The sequence below is a fragment of the Spea bombifrons genome, chromosome 1 (assembly GCF_027358695.1).
Source record: "Spea bombifrons isolate aSpeBom1 chromosome 1, aSpeBom1.2.pri, whole genome shotgun sequence".
Classification (NCBI taxonomy): Eukaryota; Metazoa; Chordata; class Amphibia; order Anura; family Pelobatidae; genus Spea; species Spea bombifrons.
This window is the reverse complement of record NC_071087.1, coordinates 9522827-9542254: the sequence shown is the minus strand read 5'-3', so window position 1 is coordinate 9542254 and position 19428 is coordinate 9522827. Positions and strand designations below refer to the sequence as shown.

General features: G+C 39.1%; 1 protein-coding gene across 2 annotated transcripts; it reads left to right on the top strand.

The window, feature by feature from the left end:
- Positions 1 to 694: 694 nt before the first annotated feature.
- SMYD1 (SET and MYND domain containing 1) lies at positions 695 to 17428 on the top strand. Of its 2 annotated transcripts, XM_053458148.1 has the most exons (10): positions 695 to 1094; positions 3158 to 3334; positions 5686 to 5899; positions 6501 to 6631; positions 10382 to 10420; positions 14303 to 14495; positions 15163 to 15255; positions 15966 to 16129; positions 16530 to 16698; positions 17057 to 17428. In XM_053458148.1, exons 1-10 carry the CDS (start codon positions 958 to 960, stop codon positions 17213 to 17215), a joined length of 1476 nt encoding a protein of 491 aa, XP_053314123.1. In that variant the 5' UTR covers positions 695 to 957; the 3' UTR covers positions 17216 to 17428. The 2 variants fall into 2 exon arrangements, with proteins under 2 accessions (XP_053314123.1, XP_053314124.1); XM_053458149.1 differs by lacking the exon at positions 10382 to 10420 and having other exon boundaries at positions 697 to 1094.
- The last annotated feature ends 2000 nt before the right edge of the window (positions 17429 to 19428 follow it).

Sequence of the window (19428 nt, the reverse complement as noted above, 5' to 3'; positions counted from 1 at the left end):
ATATATATATATATATAATTATTATTATTTATTTGTTTTATATTATTGTTTTTATATAGTGTCATCATATTCTGCAGTATATACGGTATATTTTTTAAATGTATACAGTATATATATATATATATATATATATATATATATATACTGCATATATATGTATATTTAGTGCATATACTGGTATATATATATATATATATATATTTTACAACTATTATTAGGCAAGCAAAGGAAAGGTTCCAGAAAACACGAGTCTGGAAAGGATGAGAATATTCGAGAGAGGTAGAAATTCTCCCCATTTGTACTATTTTTAGCTCTGATATCGCTCTCTCTCCCGTGCATCTGCTGGATGTTTCTAGATATTGCGCGCTGTACCTGCGCAAAAGGTTTTTACGGCCGCTATGAGATCTGCCGGCAGACAAACTTTTCTCAGCTGTAACAGAGAACAGCCGCCAGCAGAGAATTTTTATTTATTCTTCGGTTAAGAAGACACAAGGACATGCGCTTGCGAAGAAATTCCACCCCAGTATATCCCAGTGTGTATCCCAGTGTGTATCTCAGCTGTTGTCACTTGATTGGAAAGAGCAACTGGTTTCTAAAAATAGAGAGAAGGGAAGAAAGAACTCCGTCGTGCGTTTGGAGAAATGACATGTTTTATCTTATTATTTCGCAGGCGCTGCGTGACGGGATGTTCTCGGAAGCCGCTACGTTGGAGTTTTGTTTTATATAAGTGTTTGGATGGATGTAGAGCAGATCAGCGGTGGAGGGTCCTGGTCGCGCAGGGTATAGGATAGCTGAGCCCCCCTCCATGCTGTGGGATAGGCTCCGGGGGTAATCCATTTATAGGGCTGTTCTTTAGGAGTCTGAAGGTGCTGAAATAGCAGGCGTGACGAGGGATTGAGACCGTAATTAGCAGCCGGGGTGACTTCAGTCGCTCGCTCTTGTGTCCAGAGGACGGGCATGACGGTGGAAGGAATGGAGTGCGTCGAGATTTTCGAGTCGGAAGGAAAAGGACGGGGTTTAAAGGCAACTAAGGACTTCTGGGCAGGGGACGTCATCTTTGCGGAACCCGCGTATGCTGCCGTTGTGTTTGACAAGTAAGTTTTAATGTTTTTTTATTTTTGGATAAATAAAAGTAACAAAACTGTCTAACGCAACAACGCAGCTGATACATTTAGACCTGAAGGTAAGCGTGCAGAGAGGTGCGAGTATGTGGGTATGATGTGTCGTTACTTTATCTATAAAAAGTTATGTAGGGATGCAGGGATAGCTTCATTTTTCTCTTCCCTTTTCCAAAATAGAGCCACTGCGTATGTTCTCCTTTCTATACAATGATGTGCGCAGGTAGCTGCTTAATGTGCTCAATCAGCAGGTTCTTATTACATGACATTTATTAATATAGCACCAGCAGATTCCGTAGCGCAGATTCAGAATAGACAATACCAGACTGGTACAAAAGGAGAAGAGGACCCTGCTCTTGTGAGCTTACAATCTAGTCGATTACATATACACTCGTTATACACAAACTGTATTCACCCTAAAAAGTGTGAATACTTCCACCTGAAAGCAAAAAGTACCGTTTACTATTTTCTCCTCTTTTATAAGATGCATACAATTTTTTTGTACAATGCTGCAGAATGTGATGGTTCTTTATGAATAATAATAATAATAATTAAAATAATAATGATGATTTTGTGCGTCTCTAGCATTGCGTACATGGTTAGCTTTTAACAAATATAAATGCACATGTATGTATAATATACTAACGGGGTCTCAAAGCTAACATTCAACATTCTATGATGAGTTAATGACCCTCAGTGCCGGTATACAAATTTATTTCATAAAGAATATTTAGATATTAATATTAATAAGTATTTTTTTTTATTCATTGTTTTACACATTATTTTTTTTTTTACTTACAGCTTTCAGGTCGGTTTCATTTCAGAAAATGAAGTTGCAAATGATTATTTTTACATTTTCTAAAATTAGATTTTTTTAAATTATTAGTATCAGCACCCAGCTGGACACTAATGACAGTCTATGTAGGATCGGACCTCGTTAGCATTGCCATAAAGCATCAGGTCAATGTGGTGATTGAGCAGAGAAAGTCACCTAAAATATCACATGACCGATAACAATGGCGGCCTCCGGGTCTGCAGATAAAGGACATTTATTAGAAATAAGATATAAGTAATTTTTGTCCATGCCGACCTACATTACTGTATACTTCATGAATTTTCTTTTTTACCACGGGATCTCCCCTTTAAGTTTAACATTAAAAGTATGTCTCAACATGTCACATGAGTTTCATAAATTAAGCTTCTTCTTCCTATTATTATTCTTTCTAAAGTGAAAAAACTATCGGCGTCAACTCCGAGAGGTCTTTAGGAAATAAAAGATGTTAATAGTTCTTCTTCATTGAGTTCTTCTTGCCGACACAGCCCCATTGAAGTACAATTTTGGACTTTTACAATGACATTGTGCGAGAGCTTAGCTGTTGTCATCCATCGCGGTGACCTCATAGTCTTTCATTTTTAAAGTGGACAAAATCAGGGCTCCTCAGTGTTTTGCTTTTTATCTCATGGCTGAAGTAGTGCTGGATAACCCTGTTGGTGGTTTTTTCAAAAGCATTTTATGGGTTTCACATTTTAACACAAGAGTATATTTTATAGAAAATATATACACTATTCGAATGCAAGATCATACAAATTCGGGATGGCTCACTCATATGATTTATTCCAAAAACAGAAAAAAAAAATCACAAAAACTTTATTTGGCACAAATGATAACTACATTTTCATCGGTTTACGACAAACTGGGCAAAACCAGGATACTCCTCCTTAAAGAATATAGCAGTTTTCCGGCACTGTCCCGTTCTCACTGCCGAGCTACACAACTGCACCAATTTTGTGGGCCATGGTGAACGTGGGCTGGTTGGGTAGACCAAGTGAAATATTGCATGGGGATATGACATCATATGCCAACTTCCTGCTCCAACTGCAAGGTACAGGTGAGTTGTTTTTTTTGCCTATCCTTGGTAGCCAGGCAAAATTAAATATATCCGCAGATTAAAGAAAACATGCTATCTGGCTGAGCATTTCTATTTATATCCCTGATATACACCAATAACATTTATTGGAATTTTTTTTTAATATTTCAGCTTCAACCACAACGTGTGCCACACATGCTTTAAGAGACAGGAGAAACTCCACCGCTGCGGACAGTGTAAATTTGCGTATTATTGTGATCGGACCTGTCAGAAGGATGCCTGGGCCAACCACAAACATGAATGCGCGGCCATCAAGAAGCTGGGCAAAGCTCCAAATGAAAATATTCGGTGAGTATTAGCAAGAATGGCGAGGAAAAAAATTCTAAAAAAAATCTAAAAAACCCCAAATTAAGTTAGGTGACATCACAAATACATTAGATGATTACCTGAAATTGTGATTACTTAAATGTGTCAACAGAGAAGCTAATCATATACAGTTAGGAGGACTTTTGAAATTTATTTAGGAAATGGACCATTTGGAAAAATTCAAGTTTCATTCACAGGCGGCCATATAAGCAGTTTAAGCAGGTGACTGGTAAAGAGCTGATTTTTTTTATAATGTTTAATTACGAAGTACCGGTATATTCTTTTTGCATTAAGAAGCCATCCCAGTGAGCTTCTTCTGCTAGAATCTTAACCCTGCACAATGTATAGTTAAGTCAGTAAGATAATGCATAATTATTATTATTATTTATTGTTTTATATAGCGCCATCAGATTCCGTAGGTGATGACCACAATAAGGCTGTCCAATTCTTTCCAAGTGCCCCTCTTTATAAATGACAGACAGTCTTTATGACCCAAATCCCTCTGGTCCACCATAGTGTCCCTCTCTGGTCATCTGAAGTGTTGGGAGGTGTGGGTTGTCCATGCTGACCATGCGTGCCCATGGTTGTTAATTGTGTAAATTCCAGTAATGTAGAAAACCCAGGTAACACAATGAACCCTTTCTGTTGGTCCTCTGTGGAGTAATCTTTGTCAGGGTTTCTATCAGGTTCCATCAAAACGACCAGTGTTCCAATGGAGGATCTAATGGGGAATCCAATGGGGAATCTTAGCCTGATAACATACATTAAACATCACACCATAGCCTATTTATTTTACTTCTATGTTATTATTAAACACCTTTTCCACTAATATGCTCCTTGTGTCAAGTACATAAAGGGGCAGTATCATATAGAAATCAAAATCATTTTTATAGATGGGTAAATATAATAAGCTCATGAGTCCAAATTGTTATGTCCTGTTTACTTATTATACACATTATATTATGCAAAATATGATGGCGATATATAAATCAATAAATTATAACATTTAGTGATTACAATGTATAGTACCGGTAATTTAGAATAAGAGAATCAAACTATTTGATTGCATATTTCTGTTAAATGCATTTTTAAAAAAACATGCTGAGGCTCTTATCTCCCATGTGTCTGATTACCTTAATTACTACTAATCAGGAACATTATCCAGACCACCTACTGGAAAATAGTATAAAAAGGTCAAAAGGTCATGCATGGTACTTGATCCCACTAAATGGCTTGAACTATACTGACAGAATGTAAAACATTTCCCCAAATAAATCAAATAGAATTACAGAAGCATTATAATAGATTGTGAAAGTGATATTTAAGGGGATTTTTTATTGCAGAACCAGATTAAGACCCTCTTGGGCCCCTAGGCACATGGACCATACCTCACAACGCTTCCTATTTAAGAGGGACAGTCTCCCTTCAGCAACCAGATCCCTCCAACCCTCAACAGACAATGTTCCTTCTGTAAATACAATACTTCGAAATGCCTTACTGAATGATCTAAATTGCAACCTTGCGTAAAAAGTCCCAGTAAAGCTCCAACCTCTAGTCACACTTCTTACATGACCTCTAAAACAACACTGTCCCTCTTTGACATTTTCAGATGTTGGAAGGTATGTGTGGACTTTAGGAACCCATAACCCATGCGCAGATCATCAGCTAGCCTGAGCTAGTAGTTCATGGTCACCTAATGCATTACATGTAGCAAGGTGTTCTAGCCTAGGCTGACAGTTCTGGGGAACAGCAGCCCCCCTGCCACCAAACCAAGAGCTTCTGGGCTCTCCAGTGTCCCATTACTCCAGTCCTCCATACTCATACTCGAGCCATCAAAACCTGTTCCTAGGTGCCGCGTGACCTTAATAGGAGCATCTCTGGGATATGACTTCATAAGTAAGGATGGTTGTGGCAGAGGGGTCAGGCCTAGGGCAATCCTGAAGATAAATATGTCACTGGTTACATGATCCGGGTTGCTAACGTCCCAGACACAGGAGCTCAGGGCAGCTAATGCTGAGCAGCTGGTAGTGGTCCGTGTCCAAGATCATCCATTAGACCGCTGGGGTCTCCAAGAGCTCTAGAGGCCCTAGGCAGGTGCCATGGTGTAACAGAGATTGCCTCAACCATGATAAAAGATAACACCATGATAAAAGATAAAATCAACTATGAAATAGCAGATAATTCTAGATTTAGTAATTAAAGGTAAAGCTTAAGTCAAGGCATACAAATTCATAAAAGCCACATTACAGATGTTCTGGGCTTTTTGGTGTGGTAGATATTGAGCCAACCTGACTAATATACAAATGTTTGTCTCCGTTGTGGAATGTATCTAGGCTTGCCGCTAGAATCATGTGGAGGATCGAAAGGGAAGGAAGCGGCCTCACCGAGGGGTGCTTAGTCTCCATCGATGACTTGCAGAACCACATAGACAACTTCGAAAAGGATGATCAAAACGGACTCATGGACGACGTTCAGAGCTTTCTTGATTACTGGCCAAGTCAGAGTCAGCAGTTTAGCATGAACTACATATCTCATATCTTCGGAGTGGTAGGTGTACCAAGAGCAAGGGCAGATACAATACAACAAAGGTTCCCAAATGAGGATGTGGCGTTCATTTTCCCCCAAATGGTCCATCTTATAGACCAAGGCATCAATATACCCATGTTTCTAGGATATGCATGATTGTACCTCCCCATCAAGTTATGTCTCCAGTCCGCTTACATTAATGTTAATGTTGATTGTGTACTTTTTAGGCACACACATTGTTGGTGGGGAACATATTTTCGGGGAATATGTATCTTTAATTTCAACCTTGTGTCAAAATACACTGTAATGAAGGGTGTTTGCTTCTTGGCATGATGTCACCAGATGAAATGACGCTTGGTGTGTCATTACATGATGCTCCACAAACACAATGTGACATCACAGTGTGTTACACCCATAGAACGTCCCATCCTCATCTCTTTTTCATGACCGTTTTCAGTATCGCCTACATTGGGAACATAAGGCTAGCTAATGGCTCTTGCAAGTACTACGGCTTCAGTTGTCGCAAATCAATCCAGTGAAGTCACCTAGGAACAAATAAATTATTTTTTTCCTATCCTGCCTTTTTCACACCTGATTTCTTTATGTTTTTTTTCGCGGACAGATAAACTGCAATGGTTTCACTTTAAGTGACCAAAGAGGTCTCCAGGCTGTGGGTGTAGGGATCTTCCCAAATCTCTGCCTCGTCAACCACGACTGCTGGCCAAACTGCACCATTATATTCAATAACGGAAAGTAAGTGTGCGCCGTTTTATGTTGTGTTCTGTATTTAATGCAAATGCTCTATATTCACTTTTCCGCAATGCTTTACATTGGTTCATAAATCATGGTATTATGACCCGTTATTTTATCCTTGTGAAATCCCTGCTTTAGTAGACTCACAACGAGAGTTTGAGGTTTCTTCACTTAAGCGGGAGTTTGCGGGAGACTTGTCCTTTCAGCTCACAATCTTCATCATCCTTCATTATGTTGGGGCGACCCCAGTAGGCTTCTCCTGCAAAAAGAGAGTTTGTTTGTCCCCGTATAATGCATAGTTCAATCAGAATCAAAAGGCAGCTCACAAGGGTTTGGCCTTCCCAATGCCCAATGAAACCGTTGCGATATTTCATTTAGTCTTTGAGAACTTGTTTGAAGTTCCTCGAACTGCCCCAGCACCAAAAAGCAAATGTCCTGTTTCAGCAGTGGCATTAAGTCAAAAAATCCAAGGCTACCTACGATGTGTACTGGTTGATCGACATGCTTTCTTTCTAAATGTAGATTTAAGATGCTGAATTATATCTGAATGATGAAGATAATATCTGACAAAATAAAAATGGACAAAGTAAATGAATAACGAGATAATCAATTTAGGTTTTTGCACTGGAAATTTTTTGATTAATTTCATATTTTAAAGATTGAAACATTCTTGCATTGCAGGACCTATCTGTATATCAGAGACGTTGAAACCCAGGCCTTGATGGCCACAAATAGTCGTAGGCTTTATGGCTATCCCACTGTGAAAACAGACAACAGTGTCCAAATATATGGGAATTATTACATCCAGCAGTGATACACATAACACGTGGTCTGTTTGCGGAGTTCTATATTCCAGCAGTGCAATATACTTTTGCTTTCATACAATAGCTTTGAGTCTCTCATGTGAATTCTGTTGCCTAGTGGTAAGAATTAGGCATTGCTTTTTTCAACAAACCTTTTATTATTATTATTATCTTTTATTTATATAGCGCCAACAATCTACACAGCGGTAAATACAATACATATATTCAAGGGGTCTGACAAGACGAGAATTGACAGACTAAGACAGACCGATACATTAGGTGGAGAGAGCCCGACTCGCAGGGAATGGGGTGACAAACATAAGGCACAGAGAAAGGGTGAGAGGTAGTGTGGTGGTCGTACCAGTGACAAGGAAGTTCTATCAGCTAGATGGTGCGGCTTCTCTGAAGATGTGAGTTTTGAGATGTTTCTTGAATGATGGGAGGGAGGGTGAATGCTGAAGGTTCCGTAGAAGTAGATTCCAGTGATATGGGGCAGACCGAGTGAAATCTTGTAAACGGGAAAAGGAAGAGGTGGAGAGCCTTAGACCATGGGAAGAATGAAAGGATCGAGTAGGAGAGTATTTGCTTATGAGGGCAGAAATGTATGGAGGAGCAGTATTATGGAGGGCCCTATATGTTAGTACCAGGATTTTACATTTAATTCTAAAGGTAATAGGGAGCCAGTGGAGTATCAAGGATTGTTTCACAAGGATAGACCTATATAATTCTGTTCTGTAGAAAAGCTTTAATGGAAGATCCCCATGGAGAAACATATAGCATCCAATGCCTTATCCATAAGCCACAGCTTTATTTCAAGCTACATGCGGCTTTAGGTAGGTGGCGTCTGATGTCAGCACTGTCTAGGGCCGCCACGTAAAGTCCAGCTGGGCAAGGGAGAGCAAGAGAGGGGTGAGGATGGGATTTACTGCAGCCTGTGCACAAGGAAAAAACTAAGGACAACACTTTAGTTATGTTTCCCAGCTCTAATGGCTACCTACTAAGCATACATTACTTATTCATACCTCCCAACAGTCCAGTTTTCTTAGGACAATCCCAGTATTTGGGTGCTGTCCCCAGCAGCTGTCACTGTCAGTAGCATGGGCTGATTGAGGAGATCTCCATCTTTCATGGCCTAGGGAGTTGTAAAACGGTGGCTATTCTTGTAAGTGACCAGGGCCATCTTCTCCCCTCTTGCCACACACATCAAAACAGGTGTCCTGACTTGATCATTAGAAAACCATTAAGCAATTATGTTACAGCTAGAAATGTCCTTATTTTCCATGAAAACAGCCAAGTGACCCCAAACTATTGAATGGTAGCGTTTATGACAATGAGCAAGTTTTATCCCTCGTAAATATGTTCTTTTGCCTGAAACCCCAGTATCACAGCAGTACATGGAGTCAGCTTGTTACATATATCGTAACACGCCTGCGCTAGTCAGTTCAGTTGGCTTGCCCTGGTCCCGGGAGCTGTGAGATATAAAGATCCCCCGCAATTATTAGTGAGTTAGTTCAATGACTGTGATAAAGTGAGTTTACAAGCAGTGTCCTCTCAGTACTTATCCCCCTGACATTTCTGTGACATTTCATGCATTGACATGTCCCTTCTGTAGCAGATCCAGGCTAAACGAACAGCTGGCCCTGCTTCCTGGCTGATAGGATGCAGCAGGTGTTAAAAGGCTTTAGCTGCAGGATTCTCATACATCAAAATAACAGACTGTAATCAGGTCTTCTCAGAAGGCACAGGGCTGCACTCTCTATATACAGTACATTCATGCTCACATACGCTTATGGACATTCATACTCATATACACTTATACTTACACATTAACATTGACATACACTTATACATACACATTCATGCTCACACACTTATACATAGACATTCATGCTCGCATACACTTACACTTTATTACCTCTCCTGCAGCTTCAGTTTCACCGATGGGTCACGTAACGTGACCCTCTGAGTTCCCCATGCTGGTGGGAAGGGCCCCTTCTGAACATGAACAATTTTGAGCCAAAATTAAGAGACAGGAACAAATGGTCGCAGGGGTCGCCAGGCCCCCCCAGAGAAATGGGCAGCCAGCAAGTACAAGGCAGCGACAACATGGAGAAGGGCAAGCGCTCACCCTCCCTGTTGATGCCCATATTTAAAGTATATTTTCAAGTTATCCAAATGTAGTAATTTATGATGGTCTAATAAAGTCAAAATACTTATATATATATACAGGTCTGTTTAGGGTGCCAGAGTGGACTGAATAATTTCTCATCAGAATTGTTTACTTGTTGGCATTCGAGGAAAATAACAAAATAGTTATGGAGGGTTTAAATGTCCATACATTTTGTTTTATACAGCCAATACAAATATATATGACACATACCTAATTTATCTTTTTCCTCTATAATTTATTGTTTTTTTGTTTCCCTATATTCCTGTATTTTACCTTGTAATTGGATGCTAATGCTAATAATTCTCTGACTATATACCAAGCAGAAGTTAATAGTTTTGAAGACTATATTGCATAAATATTTGGAACAACGGACGGTGTAGAGCGGTACAATATAAGCACTGATCTGTATTATTCCGGCACCTAAATTATCAAATTTGTGTTACATTTCTTAATTACATTTCTTGAGGGAAAGAAATGCCCCCCCCCCGGAAGAAAGTTTCAATTGTATTAATTGCATCAATTTAATTAAGTGGGTCACAAAACTGCAGCACTAAGCTTTTATGTATATGAACCAATTTTGTAAAAACATCAATATCAACATATCATATTGCTTCTTCCAGGGGTAACAAAAGCCTTCTTCTACAGAAAAGCATACTTTTATATATAATTAAGCTGATTTTACTTCCATGAACTAGCTTATTGTGTAGACCCCAGAATCCGTTGCTGTATTTTGGTAGACCTTATTATACAAATGTACATTGTCGTTTTGTTTTTCAGTCATGAGGCTGTTAGATCAATGTATCATACACCTATGAGGTGGGTTGGTAAATCCGAGCATCCATTCCCTATGTAGCCCCTCACTCTCCTCCTCAAATTCAGTTATTAGGCTCCCAAATCCCCATCCTTCCATTACACTTTTGGATCCACCTGACTGTATGAACCAACCATTAATACCCATGTTGGCAAAACCTCCACATCACGCTAACCATGTTCCCTTTCTGGTAATAACCAACACCTGGGCACTGTATGTCATTGGATCTTCATCTGAATGCATGTTATAGAGAATGTTTGGAACCCCCAATAATTCTTCATAATTTTGTTCAATAATTGCATCTTTAATACTAATGTTAATTTTAACACAGACAGAAGTACTAAAATAATTATGTATAATTTTTTTGATATCACACAATTTTCCTATAACAAAAAAATATGTATTTTTTCTGCCCTTTAATGATGCCAAACTTAAAAAGTAGGGTCACGTTGTGGTGATCATTATAATTATCACATATTCCGTTATTTGCAAAGTATTTTTAAATGGTGACCAAAAGAAAAAAAACAAAAAACTGAACATCAATTAGTATGTAAATAGTTTTTTTGTGTTTTAATCTAAAATTTATTTGACTTTGGCTGTCCAACTCCCAGTGTAGGTTTCTTATTTATGGTTTCATTTTTTTTCTTTTTTTCTTTTTAGAAATTATGTTTTCTGTAAATTTGTTATATGTTTGGGTTTTGGCTTTAGGTTAGCCCAGTCTACCAAACATTGCCTTATTACTTTGTGATGAACAGTAGAATGTTGGAATCACCATAAGACCACCTGGTAAATGAAGGTCTACGAGGGAAGAACTTATCTTAACTTATTCTTAACTTAAGAATCTACCACTTTTGCCAAATCATACATTTTACAATTTTCAATTCTAAACACTATAGCGAACATAATAAAAAAAACCCACCATAAGTGTATTCTATAGGGAAAGGTATCTACCCGCACTTATGTATGATCAGGAGGGCCATGTCAGGAGGCCCCATTATGTTTAATCATGACCCTGCTTAATTAGCTCTCACGGCTACTTCTCTTCTTCAAGCCCATACTGCATTGTTGTATACAACGCTCTCATTAAAATATTTTTCCATTGGACTTCACCTTTTAGGTCTCCCGAAAATGCAAATGTTGTCCTATAGAGTAAACCGTCCCACCTTCTAAATGATCATGGTTGATCAACCCATAGCGATATCTAATTCTTCATGTTTTAGCACTCATACTTATCATGGGACTTATTTTTCCAAATTCTTTTTAGATTATTCATAGTTTTAAATACTCATAAGATGGTTTCAACCAACCCTTCTGGGTGTCTTTACTTTGTGTGTTGGATACCCATGTTGGCATCATGAAAGAAGGTGTTTGATCGACAGCGCCATTAAATCTAATGCATGGTTCTGTACAACTGACATCAGGTCTTTAGTAGGAATGTTCTTGTATTATGGCATTGTGTTCTGTTTTTATAGCCGTCAAATCTGCCACTATCTGGGTTGCCAAATGTCTTTCCCCGTGTAGCCAGCAGCTGCTATTTGGAACAACTGGTCAATGGCTTTTGCTCCTGTCCAGAAATAGAGACCACAAGCTATTCATAGTGATCAAAAACGATGAGATGTTTCACAGCAGATGGGTTGATCTCCTTTCAATGAAAATGTAGAAGCAGAAGAGAAGACGCGCTTCTGCTCATATTAACCCCTTAATGACAAAGCCCGTACATGGGTTTAGGGACCGCCCATTGTCCTTAAGGGGTTAAAGAAGGCTTTGCAAAGTAACATGCCTATGAAAATGAAATGAAGGGTGAATATAAAACTGCTCACGGAACAAACAGGGTTAAGCCATGAGTTACTTCGATTTTTAACCATTTAACTAAAATGACGGATACTAAAAAGAAATTCCATGAAAAATAAAAATCATAAAGACTTTTTTATATTCACCCTGAAACATTTAAGGTCATAATAATGATTAAACGCAATGGCTCACGAATACCTCTACTGTCTTAGCGTAGAGGGAAACAGAGTTTAGAAGATATCTGCTTGGTGGAGCTTTGGACTGCTTCCCCCATGTGTTGTTACAAGGAACCCCTGAAGCCATTTGGCTCAGGTTAATACCCCAGAGGATGGCGTTATGACCCCAGTATCAGCCAATATGAACTCCATGCTCCTTTAAATGTAACCGGACCTTTGAGCCCACAGCGGATTGTATTCTGTTTGTATTTTCTAAATGCTGCTTCAGCATTCTTATTTAAATGTAAAAAACCCGTTACATTTGAAATAGTAATTACCCGTATTAAGCTCGGATTCAACAAAATAAAATGTTTTCGGCCCTAAAGCACTAATCTAACTCATACTTGCTTCCCAGCATTATTATGGCTAATTTCTACCAGCATTAACGCGTATTTATGTTGAAATGGCTGTATTGTCTTAATTTACACTGTTTATATAAATCAGTACCGCAAAGTAAAGAGGGCTGAGCATTCCCTAGATGTATTAAGTATTTATTCGATAAACGATATAAACACATTACTTTCTAGAATTAAAGGGACCACTTGGCTATCATATGTATTAAAGTGTCTGGGGTGTACAGTCATCAAACCTTTTTTTGTAGTAACTGTCCTTATGGGGTTTTAGGCTATGTCACCAACGAGGCACCTGGATAATTATTACCTACCATTCAAATTATGTAGTTACAGAGTCAATTCTATAATTTTTTTTATAAACAGAAAGAGCACTTGGAGTTGTTCGGACATTTATGCAAAATTGACGGGATTTATGTGACATATTCTGCCCTAGGCTGACTAGGCTTAGGACGGCAGCCCCACGACCAGGGGCACCCTATAGGGTGAACAGGCTCCCTTCTGCCCCACTGCTCCATGGACCAGTTGCAGAGATCAGAAGTCTCTCCAGCTCGTATAGAAGATGCAACCAGCTCATTTACACGATGGAGCGCCGTGCCTAGCTGGCAATGGGCTCCATAATATCTAACTCCACATGGCGCATCTATAAATTGCATCACGCCAGGATATGATGTCATAACCCGGCGCTCAGCATAAGGGATGGCGACCATGGAGCTGAGTGGTGGAGGCAGCTGAGGTGCTGCCCAAGGCTCAGGCCAAGATAAATCTCTGTGGACATACTAACACTTTCACCAAAGGATGGCTCTTGATACCCCTGAGTTTCCTCGTGTTCTGAAGTGCTTGACAGACGTAAAAATAAGCCACATCCTGAAAAATTAGTTAGTTTTGCATCTGCATGAGGATCGCTGCATTTGAAATGAGATCATATTTTTGAGCCGAAACTACAATTTTTTTTTAATGAGAAACATAACATTTTTCAAAATGACAACAAAGGTACAAAGCTCGTGATGCGCAAACATGTTCAGAATGATAAAAGGTAAATAAAAGTTATTAACGTCACCTTTGCCTGGAACTCATCTAACCGAATTAATGGCCTGGACCTGGAAAGCTGAGGTTCATCGCTGTAGGTAATTTTACGCATGCTCGTTCATGTCACAGCTAACAGTAATGTACTGGTCTTCACTCTGCATTTTGCTAGCTACGCTAAGAATTTGTGGCCAACCTGAAGCTTCCAACCTCCCGACTTTGTCATTGACCTTGGCTATTTCACCGTAGCACATGTTAAGCCATGTTTTTGAAGGTAAAACTGGAGTGTCTTTGGTTCAAAGCTTAATTCTTAGAAATCCCCTGGTCCAGTAACTTTGGTTTGCATCACAGTGGCTCCAAATCTAGAATGTTGACCCAGAATTGTCCACATTTAGACTACTGCTGGATGAGAGTATATCCTCACATAAAGCACCAGGCTGGCCACAGAGGAGCCTACAGTTCTCCTGCCGCGATGGTGCTAATTATGTTTCCTCATTAATAACAGAATTGAGCTTCGTTCTCTTGGGAAAATCAACAAAGGAGATGAGCTTAGTGTTTCCTACGTCGATTTCCTGAACCTCAGTGAAGACAGGAAAAAGCAGCTGAAGAAGCAGTATTACTTTGACTGTACGTGTGATCACTGCACCAAGAGGACCAAAGATGACCTGTTGTTGGCTGTGAAAGACGAAGAAAACAAGGTAGCGATATCACTTTAATCAATTCTTATATATATATGCAATTTAAATCGATTTGGATTCTAGATTGCGACTGAAAAAACTGGTGCAACTTTTTCATAGGAAATAAAAGACGCATCTGAAGAAATGTATCACATGGTAGAAAGCTGAAATAAACAAAGGGGAAAATGTGCTTTGCCAATGGCAGTTAAACCCTTTTACTGCCAACACAATGACCGTGTGCTGTAATGAGCTTCTGCCGTGGCAACAAAATGTGCTAATAGCAAGTAAAGTTTTAATACAAGCAGCACAATTGGGGCATTGTCATGCCTGATAAATGTGTACAATAATTTGAGTTGTTAGTGATAATATTTTTAATTTGTGGCCAAAGTCTAGATTTTACATTGGTCACTAAATCGAGCCCCGAAATAACAAAATGGAAACTCCAGAGTTGGACTCAAACCAACTTGAGTTTATCATTCTTGGTGCCTCATTGCATCAAAACATCTTTTAAAGTATGTGGTCAACCAAACATGACGTCAGGTCTCGAGACTTTGAGTGACTTATTTGCACAACAATCCTACGTGGACATATCCTGCCTAAATTCACTGTGTAGTTCAAGAGATATAAATATGCATTCATGCAGGAAAAAAAATACAATAAATAATAAGGATTTCTGTTATTTTTACAGCCCGCTGACAGTTTGGTTAAAGAGCTTATACAGTTTTCAAAGGATACCATGGAAAAAATAGACAAAGCGCGTTCTGAAGGATTGTATCATGAGGTTGGTAGTCTTCTTTTGCCTTTATGGGGTGGGTGGGGGCAGAAAACGAACATGAAAAAATTGGTAGAATCTCCGTGGACGTTTATCATTGTCTTGTGGCATTAAGCATAACAAGTATATGTTGGGCAGGAGGCTCTATTTGGGAAAGGGTTTGGGGCTGGTGGAGTTCTTTGGATTTGTTCAGAAGGTTCAGATCTGAGCTGTAGTGCGTTTTAAAAGTAGGTTAACTTAATAACTAAGGATGATTAGGTCCAAGATGTCATCCCTTCTAAGTCTTGTTCTAGAACAGAATAGTCTGAAAGTAGAGGGGTATTATTCCTACTCTGTATAGATGGCATTGAACTACAAAGAACTCACCAGATGATCCCTAGTGCCTTGAAAGAACCTTAAGGAGAGCTTCACAAAGAGATGAAGAATGGACAACGACTGAACAATGTACATCTCAAGGAACTGTATAATATCCATAGCAAAATGATTGATTATAGCTTTATATAGTATATATATATATATTTCACAGTGATGTACAGTGGGTAAATTGGACATAATAAGTTGAGTATCCCATAACACTTTGGATTTACAGAAATAAAAAGTTAGGAGGGCTCTGCTCTGATGAGCTTGGAATCTAGAAGATGACTGTTAATTCTAAAAATGACATGTAATGCGTCTTAACCCTTGAACCCAATCTCAAGTGTCTGATTTTTGGTGACAAGGTGGTGAAGCTGTGCCGGGAGTGTCTGAAGAGGCAGGAACCTGTTTTCGCCGAGACCAACATTCACATGCTACGGATTCTGAGTATAAACTCCGAGGTCCTCTCCTACCTTCAGATGTTTGATGACGCGGCAGAGAACGCAAAAAAGATGGTGGATGGATACTTGTAAGTAATAATAAGGACTATTGGATACAAAACAAACGAGTGAGAATGGAGACTATACAGGAACGGTTTGCGGGCTTTAATGGGTGTAGATCACCTATACATGAATAATAGTATTTTTTTTTATTTAATGTGATAATTAATTAGTTACTGGAACATAAACGTTAGGCCCATAAAACGCTTCCAGCCAAATAGGAAAATGAAAAATGAACCTGAAGTCCCATTTTTTGTGTTTGTTTTGTCTCGTACTTCTAATCTCACAGTTATTATTATTATTTTTATCCTTAAATTGCATTTATTTTGTGACGCGTTGCTTTGTTACATTTTGGGCATGGCTTCCATCAGGAACATTAGAGTGTCTCCTAGAATATGTGGTTTCATGCATTATTTTGTGGTTTGCCAGGAAGATTTACCACCCTCACAATGCCCAGCTTGGCATGGCGGTGATGAGGGCCGGGGTAACTCACTGGCACGCCGGGCTCATTGAGGTGGGCCACGGGATGATCTGCAAAGCCTATGCCATCCTTTTGATCACCCACGGACCTACGCACCCGATTACCAAAGACTTGGAGGTAGGTAGCCGCTGAAACGATGGAAATGATACTCATTAGATCAGATAAGCGTAACAGTCCCGCAGTCAGAACCCTTTAGCCCTTTAACCCTTTACGCCATTTTGACTTACGAAAAGGTTTCATAAGAACACTCTACTTTTGGAATCCTGTATGCTATGGTGGAAGCTAACTTAGCGAACCTTTTCTATAGATCTGTACGATATTATAGATTTCAAAGATCCTTCATTAAGTTATTCCTCCCCTTTGTTGGATTTTAATTGGTTCTGGCAGCCTTAGAAGGACGAGAGAGGGGAAAGGGGGATGAGGACAGGTAAATAGTTCCCAGCCAGCTCGAGCACTTTCCATTTTATGTCCACAGATGATGCGTGCGCAGACCGAGATGGAGCTGAGGATGTTCCAGCAGAATGAGTTCATCTATTACAAAATGAGAGAGGCCGCTCTATCCAACAAACCCATCCAAGTCATGGAAGAACCCAGCGCCGAGCCCTCGGGGACAATATTCCACAAAAAGCCCTAGGAAGAGACTAACGAGCTCTTCTTCTATTCCAGACAATGCTACTTTTAACCCATGTTGCGCCAGAAGGATCGACTATGCCTGTATTCTAGCAGCTGATGGGTTAAAGCTAGCAGCAGATCCTTCTAGTCGACGTTTGTTTCTGATAAGCTTTTGTGTGTTTCGTTGTTTGGCCTGGTCTGTTTCTGTCATTAAAATACCCTCAGCTTGCCTGCATTTTGTCATTTTGAAGCTTTTTTTCCCCTGTTTCCCACATCTGGCTGGATGAGTGCTATGTGAGCCGTAGTCCATTAAGTTCCGGAGCTCAGGAGGCTACTACATTCTGTGGGGCAGGACGCAGAATTATACTACATTTTACAGTTACAGACCTTAAATAAACAGTGTTTTCTGATTAAAATAAGGAATATATTTGTATTAAAACCGTATAACGTAAGAGCAGCCGTCCTAACTTCTGGTTATCTGGATCTGCATGGCGTTTCTCGCCATTTAGTTATTTTTGCCCTTTAACCCCTATCGGTGGGGAATTTCTGCTACACCACTTATTACTTTCTCACGTTTTATATGAATCTCAGAGGAGATGGAATTCAGAATTTGACTTTTTAATCAAGAAGAAAGAAAAACACAAACAAACATAGTTTTTGATATGGTATATGTCTGTTTTCCGTATTTATAATCAACGGCTAAAAATTAACGCTAACCCATGGTGTCTGTAATTGATGTCACCTTTTCCGCAACACTATGGAAAATGATAGCCCATGACTGTAACGACAAAGAAACAAACATCCCATTGCATACACAATAAGGAGGTCAGTATGACAAAGTTGTTAAGATGCATATTTATATACCTTCTCTATATGCCAGGTAAGTGAACACTCAGGATTCCCAGACCGAGCATATAAAATTGTCCTGTAACACATTAAAAACACAGATGTTTTGGTTAAATAGCCTTTATAGGAACCATATCTTATATGCAACTGTTCTAGAACTCTGCTGGCCTAAGAAATATGAATACAAACGTTATATAGAATTTGGAATTTTTACATTTGTCTTCTATCTTTTCCTAGTTCTTCTTTTTTGCCAGGTATTAACCCAAAAATCCTATTAATTATTATTATTATTATTATATTTACATAGCACCACCACATTCCACGGTGCGGTACAATGGGTGAACAGGACATAACAGGTAGTGCTTAATTTAACAATTTGACTTACAGAAACAAAAGTTAAGGAGGGTTCTGTTGAAATGAGCTTACAATCTAGAAGGCGTTAGGGGGTAAAGTGCCACTTTTGTGATGAAGCGGCCACACTAGATAAATAAATAATAATAATGCTGGACATAAGTAAAGGATTCAACTTGTCAATGGAGGATAATTCCTTAAGCGTACAGATAATCAGTGAAACCAATCCTTCATGTGACCTTTATGTCTGCCATTTGTATGGAGGCGCAGAATATACTTATATATACTAAACTAGCAATAATGCTGTCAAGTTGACATGTCCTTGTACTACCGTGTTAAGCCAGTAGATGGCAGTAACGTCTTTTCTAAAGCATCATTGAACAGTTACTTCCTCTCCTTCTTTTTTGTACCCTGCTTTAACTCTTAAAAGTCCAAAGGGTAGTAATGCAATACTTTGTTACATGGCAGCTGCATATTACATGCATTGTATTTTAAAATCATCCATGTAAGCACGAATTGTTCATGTGATGCACCGTTGTACAGCGCTGCAGAATAGGATGGTGCTATGTAAACCAATAAATAATAGTATGCAACGTTTAACTAACAATCGTTAAGATTTTTTCTTTAAAAAAAAACATGATTACCATCAACCCTATGGACGTTCAAGGAATCCTTACCAGAACCAACAACGCACAGAAATGACATCACATTTATTTATAAAGCGCCCGCAGATTCCGTAGCGCTGTTACGATCAATGATTACAAACTAAAAGACCTCAACCGTGGGCAAGGTTTATAAAAACAGAGGTTTTTGTTAAACTGCAGAGATGGTGGTGAGCATGTTTAGTAATATGCATACCAGTCTAGGTTAGTACGTGTGTTTAAACTGGATTAAACAAATAAAAAATAATCAGAAAAAACAGACACGGCAATAATTCAGTCTAACTGCAGCCAGGTGAGAGAATTCATTTAAAAAACCATTTTGTTTATATAAAAATGAATCGAAAGACCCAAATTAAGAGTGAACAATCAAGACTCA